General features: G+C 40.3%; 1 protein-coding gene across 3 annotated transcripts in view; it reads left to right on the top strand.

The window, feature by feature from the left end:
• The window catches only part of RCL1 (RNA terminal phosphate cyclase like 1), a 31218-nt gene extending 11383 nt beyond the window's left edge, over window positions 1–19835 (top strand). For all 3 annotated transcript variants that reach the window (XM_068176956.1, XM_068176959.1, XM_068176957.1), the window contains 5 exons: window positions 88–212; window positions 2804–2929; window positions 4469–4625; window positions 13362–13465; window positions 19507–19835. In XM_068176956.1, coding sequence (XP_068033057.1) covers window positions 88–212; window positions 2804–2929; window positions 4469–4625; window positions 13362–13465; window positions 19507–19657 — 663 coding nt within the window. In that variant the 3' untranslated portion in view covers window positions 19658–19835. The remainder of the gene's footprint in view (window positions 1–87; window positions 213–2803; window positions 2930–4468; window positions 4626–13361; window positions 13466–19506) is intronic.
• Window positions 19836–20364: the final 529 nt, after the last annotated feature.

The following is a 20364-nucleotide window of genomic DNA, read 5'->3' as shown; positions in this document are numbered from 1 at the left end:
AGAAATATAAATGTAATTTTGGGGTGTGTAGGTACATTCTTTGTACTATTTACTAACCTGCTTTTTTTCATCCATTATTTGTTCTAGATCAACCGAAGAGGAATGCCTCCCAAAGGGGGTGGAGAGATACTGTTTACTTGCCCAGTAAGAAAGGTCTTGCAGCCTGTTCAGTTGACAGACCCTGGAAAAATCAAGCGCATCAGAGGAACTGCGTATCCATTTTGTTTTTCTGTCTGTTTTTCTGCTTTTAAATGAGTTTGCTTATTAAAAAGTCCCCTAACTTGGACGTCATAGAAGTGCACCCACGTTTCTGAACATGCATCTAGATAAGGGCCAAGATTACACAGAGGGGTCATACAACTAGATATCAAGACTGTGTCTCAAAATTCCTGTGTTCAAAAAGCATCTGTAAGCTATTGAATAAATTCAAAGCTGAACAGCACTATTAAAATCTTTTCAATAGCAAGAAAAGGTTAAAATACCTTTCATCACATAATGTAGGAGCACTTTGTGTGTAAATTCAGTAGTAACCAATGTAGTTTAGTTCTGCATTGAATAGGTGACATCTTGGCAGTTACTTGTTTAGCAGAAGTTAGATGGGGTCCTAGTTTAGTGTTTAATTAAATCTTAGTTCAGTTTACACCTTGCAGCACACACTGAGCTTTTTGGTGTGTTTTGAAAGCAAGTTCTTTGGCTCTTCACCTTTGGTAATACCATTGCAGGTGGAAGTGGAGGAGGTTTTATTCTACATGGAGATAAGGGCACAAAATATTCTTGGGAACTCCTTACTTTTTCAAACAACTGCAAATCTAGCCAATGTTTTGGATTGTTTATTTCTTTTTGATTTTATTTTTCTCTTGTGGCCTTTGTATGGTATCTTTCATGAATCTGTTGTCATTGTAGGAAGAAGGTAGAAATTTCTTACATTAAATTGTCTTAAGCAGTGGCCAACATGTAGTTTAATTTGTGTTTGAGAGTCCCAAACACGATTTGGCATTGATTACACAAAAGGAAAGCAAGAATCAGGTCACATTTTCTGCCAGAGGTGCAGATTTGCAGCCTGTTTCTTCTTTTACTTTATGGCATACTGTCACAACTGTGTGTAAGAACTGGATGTTTTGACTATCTTGTCCAGTTGCAGCATTTAGATAAGTACAGTAGTGCCAACCAAGAGCAATTTTACTGGAAACGTGCTATAGAACAGAAAGGAGGCAGCTCATTGTGCTTTTGGTGATAGTTCCTGTGGTATACTAGTGGAGAAAGTAATTTTCTTATGCCTTTGTTCTGCTCTGTAATAAGTAGATGTGTTTCTCTGTGGAGGAGGAAGCAACAATCATGACTACACTGCCGTTGTTCTAAATTGACATTAACATACAGCACCATTCTGGACCACTTTGACTGATGTATCTGATTGAATTCTGAATTTCAACCTTGCTGTAAGCTTTGATTGATGTATCTGATTGAATTCTGAACTTCTAGCTTGCTGTAGGCTTTCATGAGCCTTCTCAGGTTTTGGTTGATATATCTGATTGAATTCTGAACTTCTACCTTGCTATAGGCTTTCCTGGGCCTTTTCTTATATACCCTGGGCCTTTCTTCCTATACCCTTAGGGGTATAGGTTTGCCTTTAAGCATGGTGAGAGGCAGACTCATTTTAGTTTAGCTGTTAAGTGGTCCTTCAATGCAATAGAATACAAAACATCTGGAAGGATAAGTCTGTATGTCTTTTTCATGTGTACTTTTGTTCTTCCAAGATTCATCTGAGTAAATCTTCTTTCTCACAGCTATGGAGATCGTATTACAGCAGCCTTTTATATAATCCAAATTACTGAGAGCATCAACTGTGCAGAACAACCCATTTTCTGATTATTTTTTAATGATTTTGCCCTAAGATCCTAAAGTTTTTGGTTTGCCTACTCCACAAGAGATGCTATAGAAATTCGTAGAAAAGGAAATTCCTCCCTGCCAGTTGGGAGTTTTGAGAATGCATTTCTCTGCATTGCTGTGTGAATGTATGTGCAGATGAGTAGAGTATGAGTCTGCATTATAGTTGGGCTGGAATTTAAAGCATAATGTGCTTTGTACATTTGGAGATCTTTTGGGAGTTTTTTTGAAGCAGCACCTGAGTACAAGATGAGAAAGGCTGCTCATCTCTTACGTACTGTAAGGAGGTGGGTTGGGGTGGGTGGTAAGGTGGTAGGTTCTTCTTTACTGGAACTTTCAGTTGTTGAGTGACTAGAGGACTAGTGAATTTGGAAGCCTCAGAACACTGCAAAATAGTTGGAGATAGCAAAGATATTTTTCTTAGAGCTTTTAATTTTTATTTTTTTTTTAACATTTGTCTTTAATTTCTTAATCATCTTCCCACTTTCTCCCTAATAGAAACAGAAAGGCAGGATTTTTTTTGCTGCTAATTCACAGAAACTTCACTCAGGATAGTGTTTTAATAAAACATGAAGAACAGAGTATGTGGTACTTCCTCCATCATAAGAAAGTACAAGGTGACAGAACAGCAATTTAAATTTGATGAAGGGCATTTTCAAGGTAGATGTTTATCTAGTCATAATCTGTTCTTCAGCACATGTTCTGTGTACTTCACTTCAAGATATATCAATGAAAGGACTGTAGAAAGCACTTATATGCATGTGGTTCTCTAGGTACAGGAACATGGACAAAAGCCCATGAATAGATGTATAAAACACCTGTTTTCCGAAATAATGCACTGGGGCCTCTTCACTTTTGTCAGTCTCTGCTTTCAATTTTTTCTTGTGATCACAATGGATTTCTTAGCTCAGAAATGTAGATACTCTGTCCGAGTGTCACCACAGATGGCAAACAGAATGGTGGAATCTGCAAGGGGCATCCTGAATAAATTCCTCCCAGACATCTATATCTACACAGATCATATGAAGGGGGTCAGCTCTGGAAAGTGAGTATCCAGAATTTACAGGAAACACACATGTAATTCTGCATTTGTTCATTTGCTAGAGTGTCCTGATCTAATTTTACTAAGTTTTAGATCACAATCTTCTATTTTGTTGTTTTGAAATAAATATTTCTCACAAAGAAAGAATGGATGATTCACTAGATACATTTGTTTTACTTACATAACAGGGATAGAAGTGTGTTTTCTTAAACAAGGAATGCAATACATCACTACTGCCACTAAAGGCAATTTGAGCTCCCTTCATTTTTAAATCTGTTGCTTTGAAGAGAGGTTAAGATCAGAGGTGTCATGATATGTTCAAGAAACCAAGATTCAAGGCTGACTGCACACCTGATGAAAATGGTAATATTAAGGATGGGACTGAGGTGTTTTAAGGAAGCGTTAAAGCAGTATAGGTTGTCTTCTGTGGAATGGCTGAAGGAGTGTCCTCTCACTAGTGAGGAGTGGAAAATTAATTTATTGTACTTCCACAGATTTTGTTTGGTGACAGAGCACAGAAGTGATGGATACTATTCAGACAATTTTGCTGGTATCTGTCATCTCTGTAGTGTTCTTCCTTGAGGTTGAAATATTCTGCATAACTCATTTGATAATATTATGTCTGCATGCTCAAATGCAGGCATGCATGTTTTCTTTTACTGTTTCTGCTTTTTGAAACATTTTGTTAAAATTTGGTAGTTTCAAAAGTTTATGAACTTAGAAATTGTTGAAGAAATTTTTAGTATTCTTTGTGTTTTCCAATTCTTCATCATATTTAATATGCCAGGATTGTAACTTTAATGGCTCCAAACTGTTAAAAGGATCAAAATTGCAAAAATATTTCTGGGAGCTGTGTAGTTTTGGGGTCTCAATTTTGGTTTTAATCTGTTTATGAAATTTAAAAAGTAAAATGATTAGAGGCAGCAACATTATTTTTACTACATGCAGCTCATGCAGAGGGTTAAACAATAACATGGGAAGAGGAACTGAATCACTTTCAACCTAGCTGACTGGGTTTCTGATGCTACTGTGTTGTGATATTCATCTTAAATATGAATCCAGTATGATAGCAGTATCCTTGATATTAACTAATCAGTCTAATTTTGCTAAATATTGCAGCTTCTAGGGAAAAGAGCTAAAGCCTTAAAGAAGGGTAGTTTTGGTTTTGAATGTCACAAAGGAGAAACATCAGATACCTTTGAAATGTTTATGAAACACAAATTAAATAAATGTGAAAGGTACCCTTCTCTATTTAAAAAAACCCCAAACATTTCTGCGGTGTGTATGGCCTTTTATTTTCTTTTTCATTTTTCCTGCTTAAAGAGTTTGGCCCAGGAAAAGCCAGCATAGAGGGTTTTGTGGCAACTAGTGCTGGGTTTGACTTTTAAGTACAGTTGTTAACTTTCTTTTTCCAACATCAATCTGTTGTATCAAATAGGACGTTTGTCATCCTTTGGGAGGAGCTGTTTATGACTTGAAGTTTTTTGGCTCATTACTCCAATTTTGTCCTTAAACAAAATGTATATTTTCACTTTCTTTCAGATCACCAGGTTTTGGCATGTGTCTTACTGCAGAAACCACCAATGGCACTATTCTCAGTGCTGAGCTAGCCTCAAACCCTCAGGGCCAGGGAGCAGCTATGCTTCCTGAGGAACTGGGTCAGAATTGTGCTAAGCTACTGCTTGAGGAGGTTTACAGAGTAAGTGGCCAATATGTTTTGTATATGTGTGTATAGGTGTAAGAGAAGGAGATGATAAAATAGGTAAAGGAATAGGTGGTTTGTTGGCACCCTCAGACAGGCTGGGATCTAAGCAGAGAAATGATCTGATGTGTCTTTTTCGTCCAGGTAAAGAGTGATTTTGCATGGTTCCTTTAACAGTGTAATGACTTACTGGAGCATGCTATTTCTAATGTCTGATATCTGTTATTATGAATCACAAGAGTGGCAAATACTTCTGTTACTTTCTGTCTGCAGCAGAATTGAGTTAGCTTCACATGGGCTGTTGCTCTTCTAAATAATATGGATGGGTAACACAGTCTGTGCTTCTAAACTAGTGGCTGGAATGGGACATTTTGAGTGGAAGAACATAGGAGAGGCAGAAGGGGAAAAAATCCCTGCAAGGCTTCATGTTGACCACTTTGTGATGATGATGACAAAGTCAAATGTGCTGAGAATTGTTGGTTGTATGAAGAATTGTCTTAATGGGTTGTTGGAAGGGAGCTAGGATGGCATTTACTTAGGAATCCTAAGTACATCACAGTTTTCTTCAGCATAGATTTTTTTCTTTATTAAAATGATTTTCACTTATGGCAAGAATTTTAGTAGATAAGCAGCATTCAGTGTTACAAATTATTTGGCAAATAGCACCCCGACGAGTTTCAAATTTAATAAAGAACCTTCCAGGTGCTTTGTTTTGTTTCTCCACAAATGTTTAAATAACTATGTTTTAGCAATGATAAAACATGCTTGGCCTTTAGGAGGCAGTCATCTGCAAATTTTGCTCATTATTTAAAAAAACAAGTAGTTACTCTGAACTGTAATAACTTAAGTGACTTTGCAAAGTGTTAAAACTGCCATTATTAAGATTCTATATTAGGGAATGTAGTTAAATATACAAAAGCCCCTCAACTTCATAAATCACATCCATAGGTGTGTTAGATAGTTCATCTGTGCCCATTTTATTTTTCTCTTTCCTTGTTGCAAATCTTTTATCTGTTTGAATTTCCAGTTGACCATTTTTTCCATCTTCCATTAATATTTTGTCTTTGTTTATTCAGCATATAAACCATATTGCTAAAGGACTTTTCTAGCCCAGGCTTCTTGTCTCACGGAAATACCACCACCAAAATGTTCTTCCTGGGTTGCTGGGTACAATTTAGACCCCTTGTATTTGAATGTCTGGCCCGTGTGGAGAACGTAGTCACAGTTAGTGACGGAAACATCTGTCTGTTTCTGCAATTATGTAGTGTCATGTAGTTATTTTTATTTCAGGCATGAACTACAAAAATCTTTTGGTAAATTTGTTTGAGTCATTGTCTCGGAAAACTTCTTCTGGTGGTCAGATGTCCAGAGACATCAAAAATGCAGTTTCCACATACTTTTATCAGCAACAATGGGTTCTTTTTTCCTTTGGAAACCATTTAGCACTTGATAGATTAGAACTAGTGAGGCAATTTGTCCAGATATTATGTTTTGCACAGAGTCAGATGTCAGAGAATTTACAAAATGAAGAGGGCTGGAAAGGCCTAAAGCGAGTAACTTTCTGCTTTAGTGTATGACAGCCATTTGAATATGATGAGTCAAATTCTGCAAAGGATAGTGAGGATCTTAAGAAAACAGGAAAAAAAGTTTGAGGAGGAAGCAGGGTCAGACAAGTCTTTGAATCATAAAGTAATAGCCTGTCAGGTTTCAGTGTCTTTGAAGATCAGAATCTGAGTGAGTGAGTGAGGCTGTTAGCTGTGGCTTGCTATGGTGCTGTTGGTGCTGCTGAAAGACTTCTTTATGTGTGGGTGATTTCTGTCCAGAAGTGGCTGAAAAATGCAGAGCAGTACAGTGTATTTGTGCTTCGCTATAGCAGCTTACTGTGGAAAAGTTCTGGTTTGCTAGCATTTTTGGCTGTTGAGCTACATTTCACTGCAGTGTTTAGTCATTATTTAGTGCATTCCCCTCTCCCTCCATCATGGGCAGTATGATGGGTTTTGTTATGTAGTTTTCGAAACACATTCTTGAATTTATGTATGACACATGTGGTCCTACAGTGCTAGCCTGAATTTTGAAAGATAAGGTTTCTTTTTAATTTTCTTTCTTTTGTATATTTTTTTGGGGGTTCGTTTATTTTTTGTTTTGGGATGGGCTTTTTTAGGGTGTTTGGTTTTCAGACATTTATTTTTTGTTTGGGGTGGTTTCTCGTTTGTTTGATCTTTTTTGGTTTTTTTTGTTAGGTCAGTTTGATTTAGTTTTGACCACAGAGGGGATATAGGAAAATGTTGCAAAGTGCACAGTGTTTGTTTAGGTTTTTTATGTTTCTTTGCCTAGGTAAAATGTTTATTGAAACCAAAAATCTGAAAAAAACAAGAATAGATTTTTCTGAACAGGCAATCTTTAAGTCACACATCTTTTTACACCACCTACTTGTTGAATACAGGGCTCAAGGGAGAATTTCTTTTCCTGTTTTTAGATCTTCTCTTTATGGGATTATTTCATCATCTGTGTTTTTACTGGTAGGTACTATGCTGTGGGAGCCAGGGAGGGTTGACCAGACAAGGGCACTCTGAAAGCACTAGAGATAATTCTCTGTAAAAGGGCTTTAGGTGTTGGGGTCACCCACAAATCTGCTGGAGTTGCAGTTACTGTTGAAAGGGGTCCAGGGACATTTTGTAAAGTGCTTGCCATTGTGTAAAGTTTACCACCCAGGAAATCTGATTTGAGTCTTGCTAAAAGTCCTTTTACTAAGCATTCAAAAATCTATTAATTAGGTTGCATGATTCTTGGAATCAGCAGAGCTTTTTAAATGCACATTTGTTGATGGAAAGATGTCAGAGCTAATAGACTAATAAAAAGTGGCACAGTGCCTTAATTGCAGTGGCTCTGCAAGAGGGGGCAATGGAGTGACTGACTAGCATTGTCATTACAAATCCATATGCAGTTCTTTCTGAAGCTTAATTGTAGAAGGCCAGTAAGGACTTTAACTCTTGTCTTTGAAAGACATTGTTTATGGGAGCTTTCTGTAGAGAGTAATTGACAGAATGGAAAGTCTGGAAGAACCGGAAGAGGATTTCATTTTTATATTCTTTTTAATAATGAAAAATAGGGGAGTACGTGTACCTATTTAAGGCTGAACTCTTTAATGAAGAATGGCTGAGTTGCTAGGGGACCTTGAAGGGGCAGGAGGTCTAAAGCTGTTTGTTTTATTGAACTAGAGCTAAAATGAGTGAAGGATTTTGTTGATGGCTTATTTTTAAGATGGTCTTACTTCAGTGTGCTAAGGCTTTGCTCTGTTCTTCTGGAAAAATACCCAAATCCCAAAACTAAAATACAAACCCTCTGCAATAATTTGTTACCCTTTGCATAACAAATTATTGAGTCCTGCAAATATGTACCAGACAGGTAAGGGAGGAAATTGTGTGTATCCCAAAATATAACTATCAATTATAACTATCAACTATATAATCAAAGCTGGGCTTAAGCTCAGAAGATTAAACCTTTTTGAAACACTGTTGTCCAATACGCAGAGTTGGGATATTTGTATATACCTGTCAGCTGTAGTATTTGTACAACATTTAAAAGTGGATGGAATTTTAAGGGATCTGTGTCTAATTGTCACAACTAGCTGGATCTGGCTCTGTAGTCAGTGTAAACAATAACAGAGAAACTGCCTTAGACTGAATTAATACAGTCTAGAAGCTGCATTCTACATTGGTAATGAGTGCCAACTATTTTGGAACAAACGTACCTTGGCTTTGATTTTGCTCATCCCATTTCTTTTGGGAGGGTTGTTTCTAATTTTTGACTCTTGAGTAAGTGGCAGGTGGATTGATAGAAAAAAACTTGGTCTCCGTGGGAATGTTAAGTCCTTCACTTGGCAGAAGTTACTGTTCAGTCATTAGATTACAAGCAATCACTTAATGTCACTGTCTGGGAGCTGTCTTTGTAGGATTGGTGTTGCAAATGAGTGGTTTAGATCACTTAAATCTCTGGCAAAAGTATTGTCAGAAGTAAGTTTTTATATAAATTTGTTGATGTGCCACAAAGTTTGATGGCAGGGTTCACTATTGATTATTACATAGATGAAGCATGCAAAGAAAAATTGGGTTAGAGTGAATCTACAATGATATATGCAGAGAACAGAAATGCAAAAAGGGTAAGGATGGAAAATGATAAGGCTGCAAAAGAGGTAAGGGAGGTCCTCCCTTTGGGTCATAGAAGTGGATCCCTTGCAAAATGTAAGGGTTCTTTTGGTCCCTGGTTCTTTTGGGGGACTTTACTCCCCTGACATCTGCTGCAGAACCAGCAGAGTGAAACACAAAGCCCAGGAGGTTCTGGAAAGCATGGATGATGGATGACAATTTCCTGACACAGGTAGTGGAGGATCCCCCAGGCAATGGTGTGCTGCTCAACTGATACTAACAAACAGGGAAGGCCTTGCTGGAGGTGTGACCATGAGAGTGTGGAATTCAGTTCCAGATGAGGAGAAAGCAGGGCAGAAAGTAACCACAACCACAGACTTCAGGAGAGCTAACTTTAGCTTCTTCAGGGAGATCTTAATGGAGAATGGCATGAGAACAAGCCCCACAGGGTCCAAGAGACCCTGAGGGGTCCAAGAGAGCTGGTTGATATTCAAGAATCGCTTCCTCCAGGCTCAAGAACAATGCTTCCAAATGTGCAAGAAATTGGGCAAAGGGGAAGAGATCTGATGGATAAATAAAGAACTCCTCTCATTATCAAGGGTAAGCAGGAAATTCACAGGAACTGCAAGCAGCATCAGGTGACTTGGAATTAATATAGAGAGGTTGTCAGAGTATGTAGGAAAGAGACAAGGAAAGCCAAGGTCCACCTGGAATTAAGTCTGGCAAAGAATGTCAAGGACAACAAGAAAGGATTTTTCAGATACATCAATAACAAAAGGAAAAAGGATAATTATAGGCCTGATACAAGTGAAAGTGGGGCCCTGTTAACAAAGGATACAGTGGAGGCAGAGTAATCACTGACAAGACCAGCCCTCAGGGATCTCTGACCCAGGAGACTAGGGAGAAGGAATGGTTGATGGAAGACTTTCCCTTGCTTAAGGAGAACTGAGTTGGAGTCAGGCAAACCTGGAATCCACAAGTCCATGGGCCCTGATGGGATGCACCCACAAGTGCTGAGAGAGCTGATAGACACCAAGGTGAGCAATTTACAACCATCTTTAAAATGCTGTGGTGATCAGGAGAAGTGCCTGAGGACTGGAAGGAAGCAAATGCCACACTGGGCATAAAAAGGGAAAGAAGGACCCAGGAAACTACCAGACAGCTTCACATCAATCCATGATGTTTCTGGAGGCCATTTCTATCCACACGGAGAACAAGAAAGTGAACAGGAGTGGTCAGCATGGATTCATTAAAGGTAAATCATACTTGACTGACCTGCTTCTCTTCTATAATGAAACAACTAGATGAATGGATGAAGGAAAAGCAGTGGATATTGTCTGCCTTGACTTCAGCAAGGCTTTTGACACTGTCTCTCACAACATCTTTATAGGCAAATTTAGGAAGTGTGGATTAGATGAGTGGACAGGAAGGTGGATTAAGAACCAGCTGAATGGGAGATCCCAGGTGGTTGTAATCAGTAGTGTAGGGTCTGGCTGGAGGCCTGTCACTAGTGGTGTCCCCAAAGTTCAATACTGGTCCAGTATTGTTTAACTTCTCCACCAATAACTTGAACAAATGCACAAATGTCTTCTCACAAAGCTGGGAGCAGTGGCTGATAACCCAGAGGGCTGTGCAGCCCTTCAGAAGGGCCTTGACAGGGTGAAGAGATGGGCAGAGAAGAAACTCCTGAAACTCAACAAAGGTGAATGCAGGGTTCTGCACCTGGGGAAGAACAATCCTGGGCACTAGCAGAGCTGCACCTGTTTGGTGTTGAGAAGAGGTGACCTTATTGATACATCTCAGGGGAGGGTGCCAGGAAGATGGATCCAAGCTTTTCTTCGTGGTGCTAGGCAATAGGGCAAGAGGCAACAGACAGAAACTGATGCACCGGAAGTCCTACCTAGATATGAGGAAGATATTTTTACATATCCTTTACAGTGCAGGTGGTTGCATACTGGAACAGGTTGCCCAGAGAGGTTGTGGAGTCTTTTACACTGGAGATACTCAAGAACAGTCTGTATGCAATCTGGTGCCATGTACTCTGGGGCGATTCTGCTTGAGCAGGGAGGTTGGACCAGCTGACCTGCTGTGATCCCTTCCAATCTTAACCATTCTGTGATTCGGTGACTAACATTTACAAAATGATTCAGTAAGATTTTCTATAAGCTCAGTAGTAACTTAGCTGAAAAATTAAAAGATGGCAACATTCATACTACACTTGCTGTAGTATATTTAAATCAATTCATACATGCACACATACAGACATAAAGATGTATATAAAAAGGTTAAAAATTCCCCTCAGGTTTAGTAAAATATGTCAGATGGCTTTCTACCTGTAAACACTTGAAGGGTTAAGCTTTGATGGTTGAGTGTATCAGCGCAGGCCCTGTCAACAGCTTTTGGTGATTGTTCTCCAAGTACTGAAGACTTGAGGGTTGTTGAGCTTCAAGAGGTGTATCCCTTCTAGGGAGGTTCTGGTGCAGCCTGCTCTGGCCTTGGAGAACTGAAAGACCCTAACTTAGTACTACTGCCTGTAGGGTTGTGAGATGCTTGGCTTTGGCTTTCTGTCATTCTCCATTCTGGCCACAATCTGGGTCAGTCGTTACTGGAATTTTCATCAAAAGGTGCAGTAACAATAGTATTGTTCCACCTGGGCTATGCTTTAGACAAAAATAATGTTCCAAGGCTGTCCATTAGAAAACAGCTGTTTGTTAGGCAGAACTTACTAGGAGCTGACTGTTTCTGGTAAGCTAAACAGGAGCTTAACTGCCCAGGAGCCATTAATCAAGGGCAATATCTAATGAGAATTCCTGAGGAGATCATAGAGTGCTTCTAGGGGGACACCGCCACAAATGGGCATAACAGATTGCTACTGCACAGCAGTACTGGGGATGACTGACTCACTGCAGCAAGGGAGCTTATGTAAGCAGTTAGGTTATGATGGGTGCATTGTGTTTTGATTTATTTCTTAGGATAAGTTTGTCTCCATGCTGATTGAAGCTTTTGTATAAATCAGGTTATAAAAGTAGATACCTTATAATGTTTTTGGCTGTAGAGAAACAAAGCAAGCTCAGAAAATGTGAAGTTTTCATCCAAGTAAGAAGGAGCATTTTGAATTACTAACCAAACTACGACTACAGAAAGTCCAGTGTCAGGAATACTCCTTACCAAACTCTTATCTGCTTCTGGTATGTGTTTCTCATTGGCAAATACAACTGGTGAGATCTGTGGCTTTAGATTGCCCCAGCAAATTCTGTTCACTCAAGATAAAGCAAAATTTTTATCAGTCCTATAGGCAGCATTAGGTTGAGTATGCGAACTTTATTTTGGTATGGCAAGTTCACACAGTTAAGAGGGCAAGTACTGCTGTAAGAGCATGTTTTAGGACTTGGGTCATGATAGTGAACGTAATAGAGCTATTTATTTTGCTGTGCTGTAGTTTGTTGCATATAATGCATAGACTTTTTTCAGAAGAATGGAGCTGTGGCTTGTCTCACAGAAGCAAGGCCATCTTGAAAATTAAGTCTTCAGTATGCCCCCTTGGAAAGGCTCTCCCTTTCTGTGTCTCACTGAGTAAATGTGCTGAGGTTGTCACATTGGCTGATTCTCTTCATCTATATAGTCCAAAATATATTTTCTCCCTTGCCTTCTTAGATAGTGTTATGTCTTGAAATTATGATAGGTTACCTTCCTTGTCAACAGAGGTAGCTGTCAGTTTACCTCATTAGAGAATTTGTTTTTAAAAAGACAAGGTTTTAGTTTCTGTCTCTCCAGAGAGCCTATTCAGAGGACTTAGCATTAGGCTTCATGCAGCAGAAAACTGTTCACAGATTTTATGTGGCTGCTCTCTACAGCAGCCTTGACTGAAAGTATCCCTTTAAATTTATATACCAATTTCGTAAACAATTCTTATTTCTAATTCTGGCCTTCCAGTTCTAATTAATGTATGCATCATAATAAACACCTTCCACATACAGAACAATTTACTTTGCATATGATTTACTACAGTCAAATATGTACAAGAGTGTGTGTGGTTCTACTTAATTTTATGTAGGGCTCTTTCACTTAGGAATAAAAAAATCTTCTATTTTAATTATGGAGGGGAAATGTTTTACAAGTGAAAACCCACAAAAGTTGCCAGCAAGGGTTTTTGTGGATAAGTGCTAAATAACTTTTAACTTGCTGTTTTGCACCTGCTAACACTGAAGTATTTGTCCAAATGTAACTATTATCATAAAGTGCTGGAATTCATGGATCTTCAGATGCATGTGAACTAGAACTAATATCTCTTTTCAATTTACTGCAAAGAAATTCTTCAATGTTTACATTATGAGATGTTAAAACAGATTAGGAGGGATGTTTAATGTGACCTTCTTATGAGTTTTGTTTTAGTTCTGTTCTTTTCCCAGCCTGCCATGTGAAATTAATTTGTCATTGTTTAAAAAATCTAGATTTTTATCTTCTTGGCCCTTAAAAATTGGGACTGGTATTTCACCCTTTTAAGTGTATCTTTTGCCTTTGTTACTCTTCTCCTATCTCAATTTCTGGTTTGTACAGAGATTAATTATTAAAACATTTTGGTTTGTAGGGAGGCTGTGTAGATTCAACAAATCAGAGCCTTGCTCTGCTCCTTATGACCCTTGGACAGCGGGATGTTTCCAAAGTCCTTTTGGGACCTCTATCTCCATACACGTAAGTTGTTTTGTTCAGTTTAATTACACAGTCTTGTTTTAATTCACTAGTTTTATTGCACAGGTATTTTTATATATGGAAGACTTTGCCTATGGTAACAAATAGAACAACTTGTATCTGACTTAAAATGAGACAAGTGGTGTAAGTTGGCTAGGGTTTGTTTCTACATGTTAAATGAGTTCCTTACTGTTCTATATTATTCCTGTTTCTGAAATTTGCAGAGACAGGGTTTATTGATGATTCTTGACCTGGAATGTATGTGTACATCAGTTAGCTTTTTGTTGCTTAGTGTACACTACTATATTTTCCCTAGTGATCTCTCTGCAGCTGTGTCATTAGTTCTTGTATTTCAAATAGCTAGCCAAACTCTAAAGCTGTGATTTTTCCTATGAAACAGCTTAAGACTTCAATTCATGGAACTATGTGCTATTTCAAGGTTTTATTGGGCAGCAAAATTCTATCTGGTCCTTCAGTTTCAGTTTTTACTAAAGATTTGTCAGTAGCTGGTAGTTGTTCAGAGGATAGAAAAGAAATTAATTTCTTATATTGCTAGTTGTAAACACAGGTTACAGAATCACAGAATTATCAAGGTTGCAAAAGACGTCTAAGATCAAGTCCAACTTTTGACTGAACACTATTTCTCAACTAGTGATGCTAGATCTGGTTGTTTCTTTAACACTTCCACAGATTGTGACTCCACCACCACCATGGGTGGCCCATTTCAGTTCTTAACAGCCCTTGCAGTGAAAAAATTATTTCTGATGCCCAACCTGAAGCAGCACTGCTGCAGCTTGAGGCAATTTCCTCTAATCCTGTCACTTCTTAGCTGGGAGAAAAGACCAAACCCTCACCTGTCTCCAGCCTCCTTTCAGGCAGTTGTAGAGAGCAATAAGGTCTCCCCTGAGCCTCCTTTTTTCTCCAGGCTAAACACCCCAAGCTCCCTCAGCTGTTCCTCACAGGACTTGTACTCCAGACCCTTCCCCAGCTCTGTTGCCCTTCTCTGGACATGCTCCAGCACCTCAATGTCCTTCTTGGTGTGAGAGGCCCAAAACTGAGCACACGATTCAAGGTGTGGCTTCACCAGTGCTGAGTACAGCGGGGCAATCCCTGCCCTGCTCCTGCTGGCCACACTATTGCTGGTACAGGCCAGGATGCCATTGGCCTTCTTGGCCACCTGGGCACTGCTGGCTCATGTTCAGCTGCTGTCACCAGCACCCCCAGGGCCTTTTCCCCGTGAGCAGCTTTGCAGCCACTCTGCCCCAGCCTGTGGCACTGCCTGGGGTTGTTGTGACCCAAGGGCAGGACCCAGCACTGGGCCGTGTTGAACCTCACACCACTGGCCTTGGCCCATTGATCCAGCCTGTCCAGATCCCTCTGCAGAGCCTTCCTGCCCTCCAGCAGATCAGTACTCTCACCCAGCTTGGTGTCATCTGCAATCTGACTGAGGGTGCACTCAATCCCCTCATCCACATCACTGATTAAGGTATTAAACAGAACTGGCCCCACTGCTGAGCCCTGGGGAACACCACTGGTCACTGGCCACCAACTGGATGTAACTTCATGCACCACTAATCTCTGGGCCCAGTCATACAAATTATTTTTTACCCAGTGAAGAGGGTACCCATCCAAGCCATGGGCTATTATTGTAGTTCCCTGGGTCCTCCTTCTGACCCTGCTGGTGTGAGCATCACACTGCCCAACTTCCAGTCCTCTGGGACCTGCTCAGTTAGCCAGGACTGATGCTACATGATGGAGATTTTCTTGGTGAGTGCTTCTGCCAGCTCCCTCAGTACCCTTGAATGAATTCCATCCAACCCCATAGAATTCCGAGTGTCTAAATGGCTCAGTACTTCACTGTGTATTGCAGAAGATCTATTCTGCTCCCTGTACCCCAGCTAGGGGGCTGGTTGCCCTGAGGACGAGTCTTACTGTTAAAGACTGTGGCAAAGAAGACATTGAAGACCTCAGCCTTTTCCTCTTCCTTGATGACAATGTTCCCTTCCACATCCAGTAAAGCATGGTGATTTTCCATGGCCTTCTTTAGTTTTTAATGTATTTATAAAAACACTTTTTATTATCTTTCACAGCAGTGGCCTAATTGAGGTCTAGGAGAAACTGGTTAGGGAAACAAATTATCAAAAACAATTTATCAAAATAAATTTATTGAAACAATTCATCAAAAATTTAATTTCTCAGAATTTTAAGGGATTTACTAGATCACAGTTATTTCTAGAGACTGAGCAGTTATTCTTTAGTCAAATAAAGGGAGGTTTGTTTATCTGGCAATGGCATCAAATAATAAGACTATGAACTGTCCTTTTTCTGTTATCATGGTACTGGTGCTGTATACGTGAAAGGTACAGTACTGTGATAACTGAAGAATGGTGGTGCCACCACATGAGAGCTAAAAATTACCTAACTGCTCTTCTCAACTCCTGATACCTTGGAAATAACATTCATCAGATTTTGAGGGGAAGACAGGGAAGTGTCCCATTGCACAAAGGGGAAGTAATCCCCTGTAAAGTTAAGTATTCATGTGGAAGGTTTCAGAAGAGTAGATACTAGTGTTTGAAGTGCACAGTTAAGTATATGAGACAATCCAATCACTTGTCATTGTGAGTATTTTTAAATTTTTTATCCTTTTTTGTTCTGTGAAAATCAAGCAAATGGACTAGTTTATTTTGTAAGCAGGCTGAGTTAAGTTGGTGGGTTGTCACTTCTTCCAAGCTAGGTGTATGCAGCAGGGATAAAGGTCAGGAGTACACATACTGAAGCAGCACATTGTAAAATCTATGATTCTGTGAGAATCTGTGACTCATCAATCCTGTGAGGATCTGTTCAGCTAGAATGCATCTTTTTATGCTTTCAACAGCTAGGGCTTTTTATGCCTTCCACTAGGGCTGTTTATAAAGGACTGGTAAATTTGGCTCCCAAGCAGCTCATTGGATACACAAGCTTATGAAGTAAATTGCAGTATTGTCATGTTCCACGTCCTTGTCCCTTCTTTTCTTTCAGAGCTGTGACATCTCTGTATTTAACACTTTCACCCTACAGAATCTGAAGTTATTTAAAAACTATGTTATTGGCTTCCTTGTCCAGCATAATATAGCATGAATGTGACAGTTCAGCTGGCTGCTGAGAGCATCCCATTGGGACAAAATGCTTTGGAATATGTCCATTTGAATGAGGAAACTTCTTATTTTCACAGGGGACATCCGTTGCCTCAGCTAACAATGGGGAATGGAAATGCGGGTAACACCATGAGCAGGGCTGTCCTGAGTGGCAATGGGGCTAACAGACTGCATGACCAGCAGCTGCTCTGCATTACCCCTTTCTTAGTATTCATATTTCACACAAGCAAGTCCCTTTCTGTCAAGCTGAACTTAAAATCAAATACAGGGTGCTGGCCATCCCACTAACTCACAAGAGGTCAGTCTGGCAGGACAGACTGGTCTCCATGCAGCTGGATCAGCATGAGCCAGGGTATGTGAAGGACAGCAACAGGAAAGCCTGTTGTGCCCCAAAAGCCTGAGTGCCCCAGTCCTTGGCTCTGCAAGGGTTTAGGGGCTTCAAGAGGTGGGATTAGGGTGCCTCTGCCCAGTCAAGCTGACACTTTCAGTTGCTCTCCTGACTGGGGATGCTCACCCCCAGCTCCTCAGTCTGTCTCCTGGGAAGGTCTCTGGCAGGACTCAGGACAGCAGTGCTGGGGCTGCCACTGCTAGCAGGCAAAGCCCTGTGCGGGCCCTAGTGCAACTGAAACAAGAATGTGCTGCTGGTGCACAGCTCTTCTCTCACACCGGTCTGTTAGTTGGTTGCTTTGCCCAGTATGTGAAGTTCTTGTGTACTTCTTGGTAATTTTTAGCAGGCTTTGGGGAAAAGACAGCACTTAAATAAACAGGCCTCTTATTCTTGTTGGTTTTGGCTGTAAGTCTTCCAATGTGGCTCATGTAGCTGTCCCTGCACCTAAGGAGCAGCTCTGTTCGGCTGCTGCCATGTTCTTGCCAGAACACAAAGTGTAAATTTTCAGCAAAATATACCTTCTTTGTACCTTTCATCCCCTCCCTCAGTCCTCCAGCCTGTGCCTGTGTGGTTGGCGCAGCCTGCACTATTATTTGAGGTGCCCACCTGCGAACCAGACCAACCTCAGAGCTAATACAGACCTGCTTTCTGTCACAAACCTCTACTTTCCTGCCTCTTTCTCTTCTATTTTCAGGGCTAGTACCACTTGTGCTTCCACTGGTACAAGACAAACTTGGCCTTTTGCTGCTTCTACATTCTCCCCTGGTGTCCCCAGGCGGCCTTCCCCTTGCTCGCGCCCCAGAGAGCCTTTCCCATTTATGTAGGGGCTGATATTTTTTTCACTCTGCCTTTATTCAAAAGGGAGAAGAGGCAGAAATGCAGGGTAGCCCAGCTACATGCAAAGAGAGGTAGGGGCTGAACTGATCCCACCAACATGTTGCAGAGTTTCCTGATCACCTTTTAGGATTTTTCCCTGAGTCTCTGGCTCTTCATGGCCTCTGTAATTTTTACAGTGTATTTTGTACCCTCCTTGCAGTTCAGCATGTCACTCCTGCTGTTTTGCAGCTGGGGAGGCATGGAAGAAAAGGTGCTTTTCAGTTTTTCCTTTCAACTGTTATTCCATTTGAGAAATGAGAAAGCTGGTTTCTGTGCTGAGGCAAGTTATCAGTCCAGGAAGGTGCAGGAGAAAGTATACATAGCATTGGGAGCAATTTTCCCACATTCACCCTGCTGAGGGTTTTAGCAGATTGTCCCAGAGATAAGTAAGATCATCCCAAGCACACACCAGTATAGGTGGCATGGCCTCTCTTTTTCCAGCTCCTGCCATTTTCCTCCTCTCCCAGGAGTCCCATCTGAGTGCAGGAACAGCAGCATGCCCAGCTGAAGTGTATAAAGCAATTTTGCTCCTGCAAGTTTCCTTGTACTCCTTCACAATTTCTGTGAATAGGAGCTGCCAAGAGGCTTTCAGAGGCCTCATGATGCCACAGTGGGGACAGGCTTAGGCTTTTGTTCTCCTTCCCATTTTGTGGATACTTACTCTTGATTTTCTGTTACGATGTATGTGTGATTAGTGTGCAATTATGCTTTCAGCATGTAGAGCAGACAAGCCAATGTTTGAACTGGATGTCCACATTCCATTTCTTTAAACTATGAAAGGCGCATACCAGTTGCTGGAGGAGATTAAATCTTTATTCAAGACTGCAGACTTGCTTGTGGCCATGACTAGATGAGTCCAAACTTCTGTCAGAAGCAATTACAAATTTTCATGTGTAGTCTTTTGGTGCAATTGCATGTTCCCTCTTTTGGGGAAGCCAGTAAAAATGTTTTCTTGGATGTTTTTCGTTTTTTTTTCTTTTTTCATAGTTTTCATGTTACTCGCCCTCCAGTCAGTGTTTGTTTAGGATCAGTGTGATTGTTCAGTTTCTTGTTGCCTTTCTGTTTGAAATGATGAAAGGATTTTTTTTTTCCTGAAAATGAGAAAACAGGAAGAATTCTGACTCTGAATGTAATCCTAATGAAACATTTAACTGAGAAGTGGAGAAGTCAGTAATCAGTCAGAAATCAAACACATGCTTTGGGATCTCTCTTAAAGTATGCAACAAATATTTTGGCTATGCCTGTTTATGTTTTATTTCTGCTTTAAACATTGGGCAGGGGAAAGGAGAATCACAGGTTGGTATGGGGTTCATATAGCCCTGATGAAGAGTTAGTATCAAGATTAAATAACTTGCCTAGCTACATTTCTCTCCTTTCTTTCTTCTTCCCTCATAATTTAGTCTTGTTGTATTACCAGCTGTTCCTCTCTGTGCTTATACAGAGACTGCAGAGGTTTCAGGAGGGGTCACTAGCTACTTCTACAACACAAGTGAGAACAGTGTTTGGAGCTTGTAGCCCTGTTTCTCTGTACTAAGCAATATTTTCTTATTTCATTCACCATGCTCATTGCTGGAATCTGTGTTAGTGCATAATGCTATCGGACTTCCTGCTTTGTTTCTTAAATGGTATTATTTTCTCTCATTCAGAATTGAGTTTCTGCGACACCTCAGAAGCTTCTTCCAGATCATGTTTAAAATTGAAACAAAGACCACTGAGGAAGAGCACACGGGCGGGGAGAAAGTCTTAATGACATGTGTTGGCATTGGATTTTGCAACCTCAGTAAAACTATAAGATAAAAAACATCTACGGTTTTTTAGATTTTTACATCCGTGAAAGACAGAAAATGCTGCAAAGATCTAATAAATCCTTCCTATCTCTGTACTTACTCTGGCATAGGGAGACCTGTGATGATTCCAGTGCAGGGTTACCCAAGCCCACTGTATATAAACAATAAAGATGACTTCAGACTATTTAGATCTGTGCTATTTATAAATGCAGTGCCAGTATTCTGTGCTGCTTGTTGTGGCTCTCTGGAGTCTTAGCTGACTTGGGACTCTTTGCACTGTATTCCACTGAATGGGACAAAAGTGCCTCATGTCATTGTGCTCTCAAGCCTTAATGAGGTGAGTGCTCTGGTTTTATGTATTTACTGATTTCACTCATAGCTTTTTCTGAAAGGTCAAGGTAGAGAGGGAAAACAAAAATAAGCTTTGCATTGAGAAACAAATGATCACAATGGAAATACTAGATTATTGAGGTAATTGCAGAGATAACATTGGCATGAAAATTAAAGTAAAGGTATGACAGCAATTCTTTGTTTATACATTGTGTGTGTAGAGTTTGTCAGATGATCCACTCCTGTTTACATTTACTAAATTCACAGAATCACAAAATAGTCTGAGTTGGAAAGGACCCAGAAGGATCACTGAGTCCAGCTCTTAAGTGACTGGCCTATACAGGGATGAAACCCATGACCCATGGCATTATTAGTACCATGCTTTAA

The sequence above is a fragment of the Anomalospiza imberbis genome, chromosome Z, assembly GCF_031753505.1.
Source record: "Anomalospiza imberbis isolate Cuckoo-Finch-1a 21T00152 chromosome Z, ASM3175350v1, whole genome shotgun sequence".
NCBI lineage: Eukaryota > Metazoa > Chordata > Aves > Passeriformes > Viduidae > Anomalospiza > Anomalospiza imberbis.
This window is presented reverse-complemented; position numbering and strand designations above follow the sequence as displayed.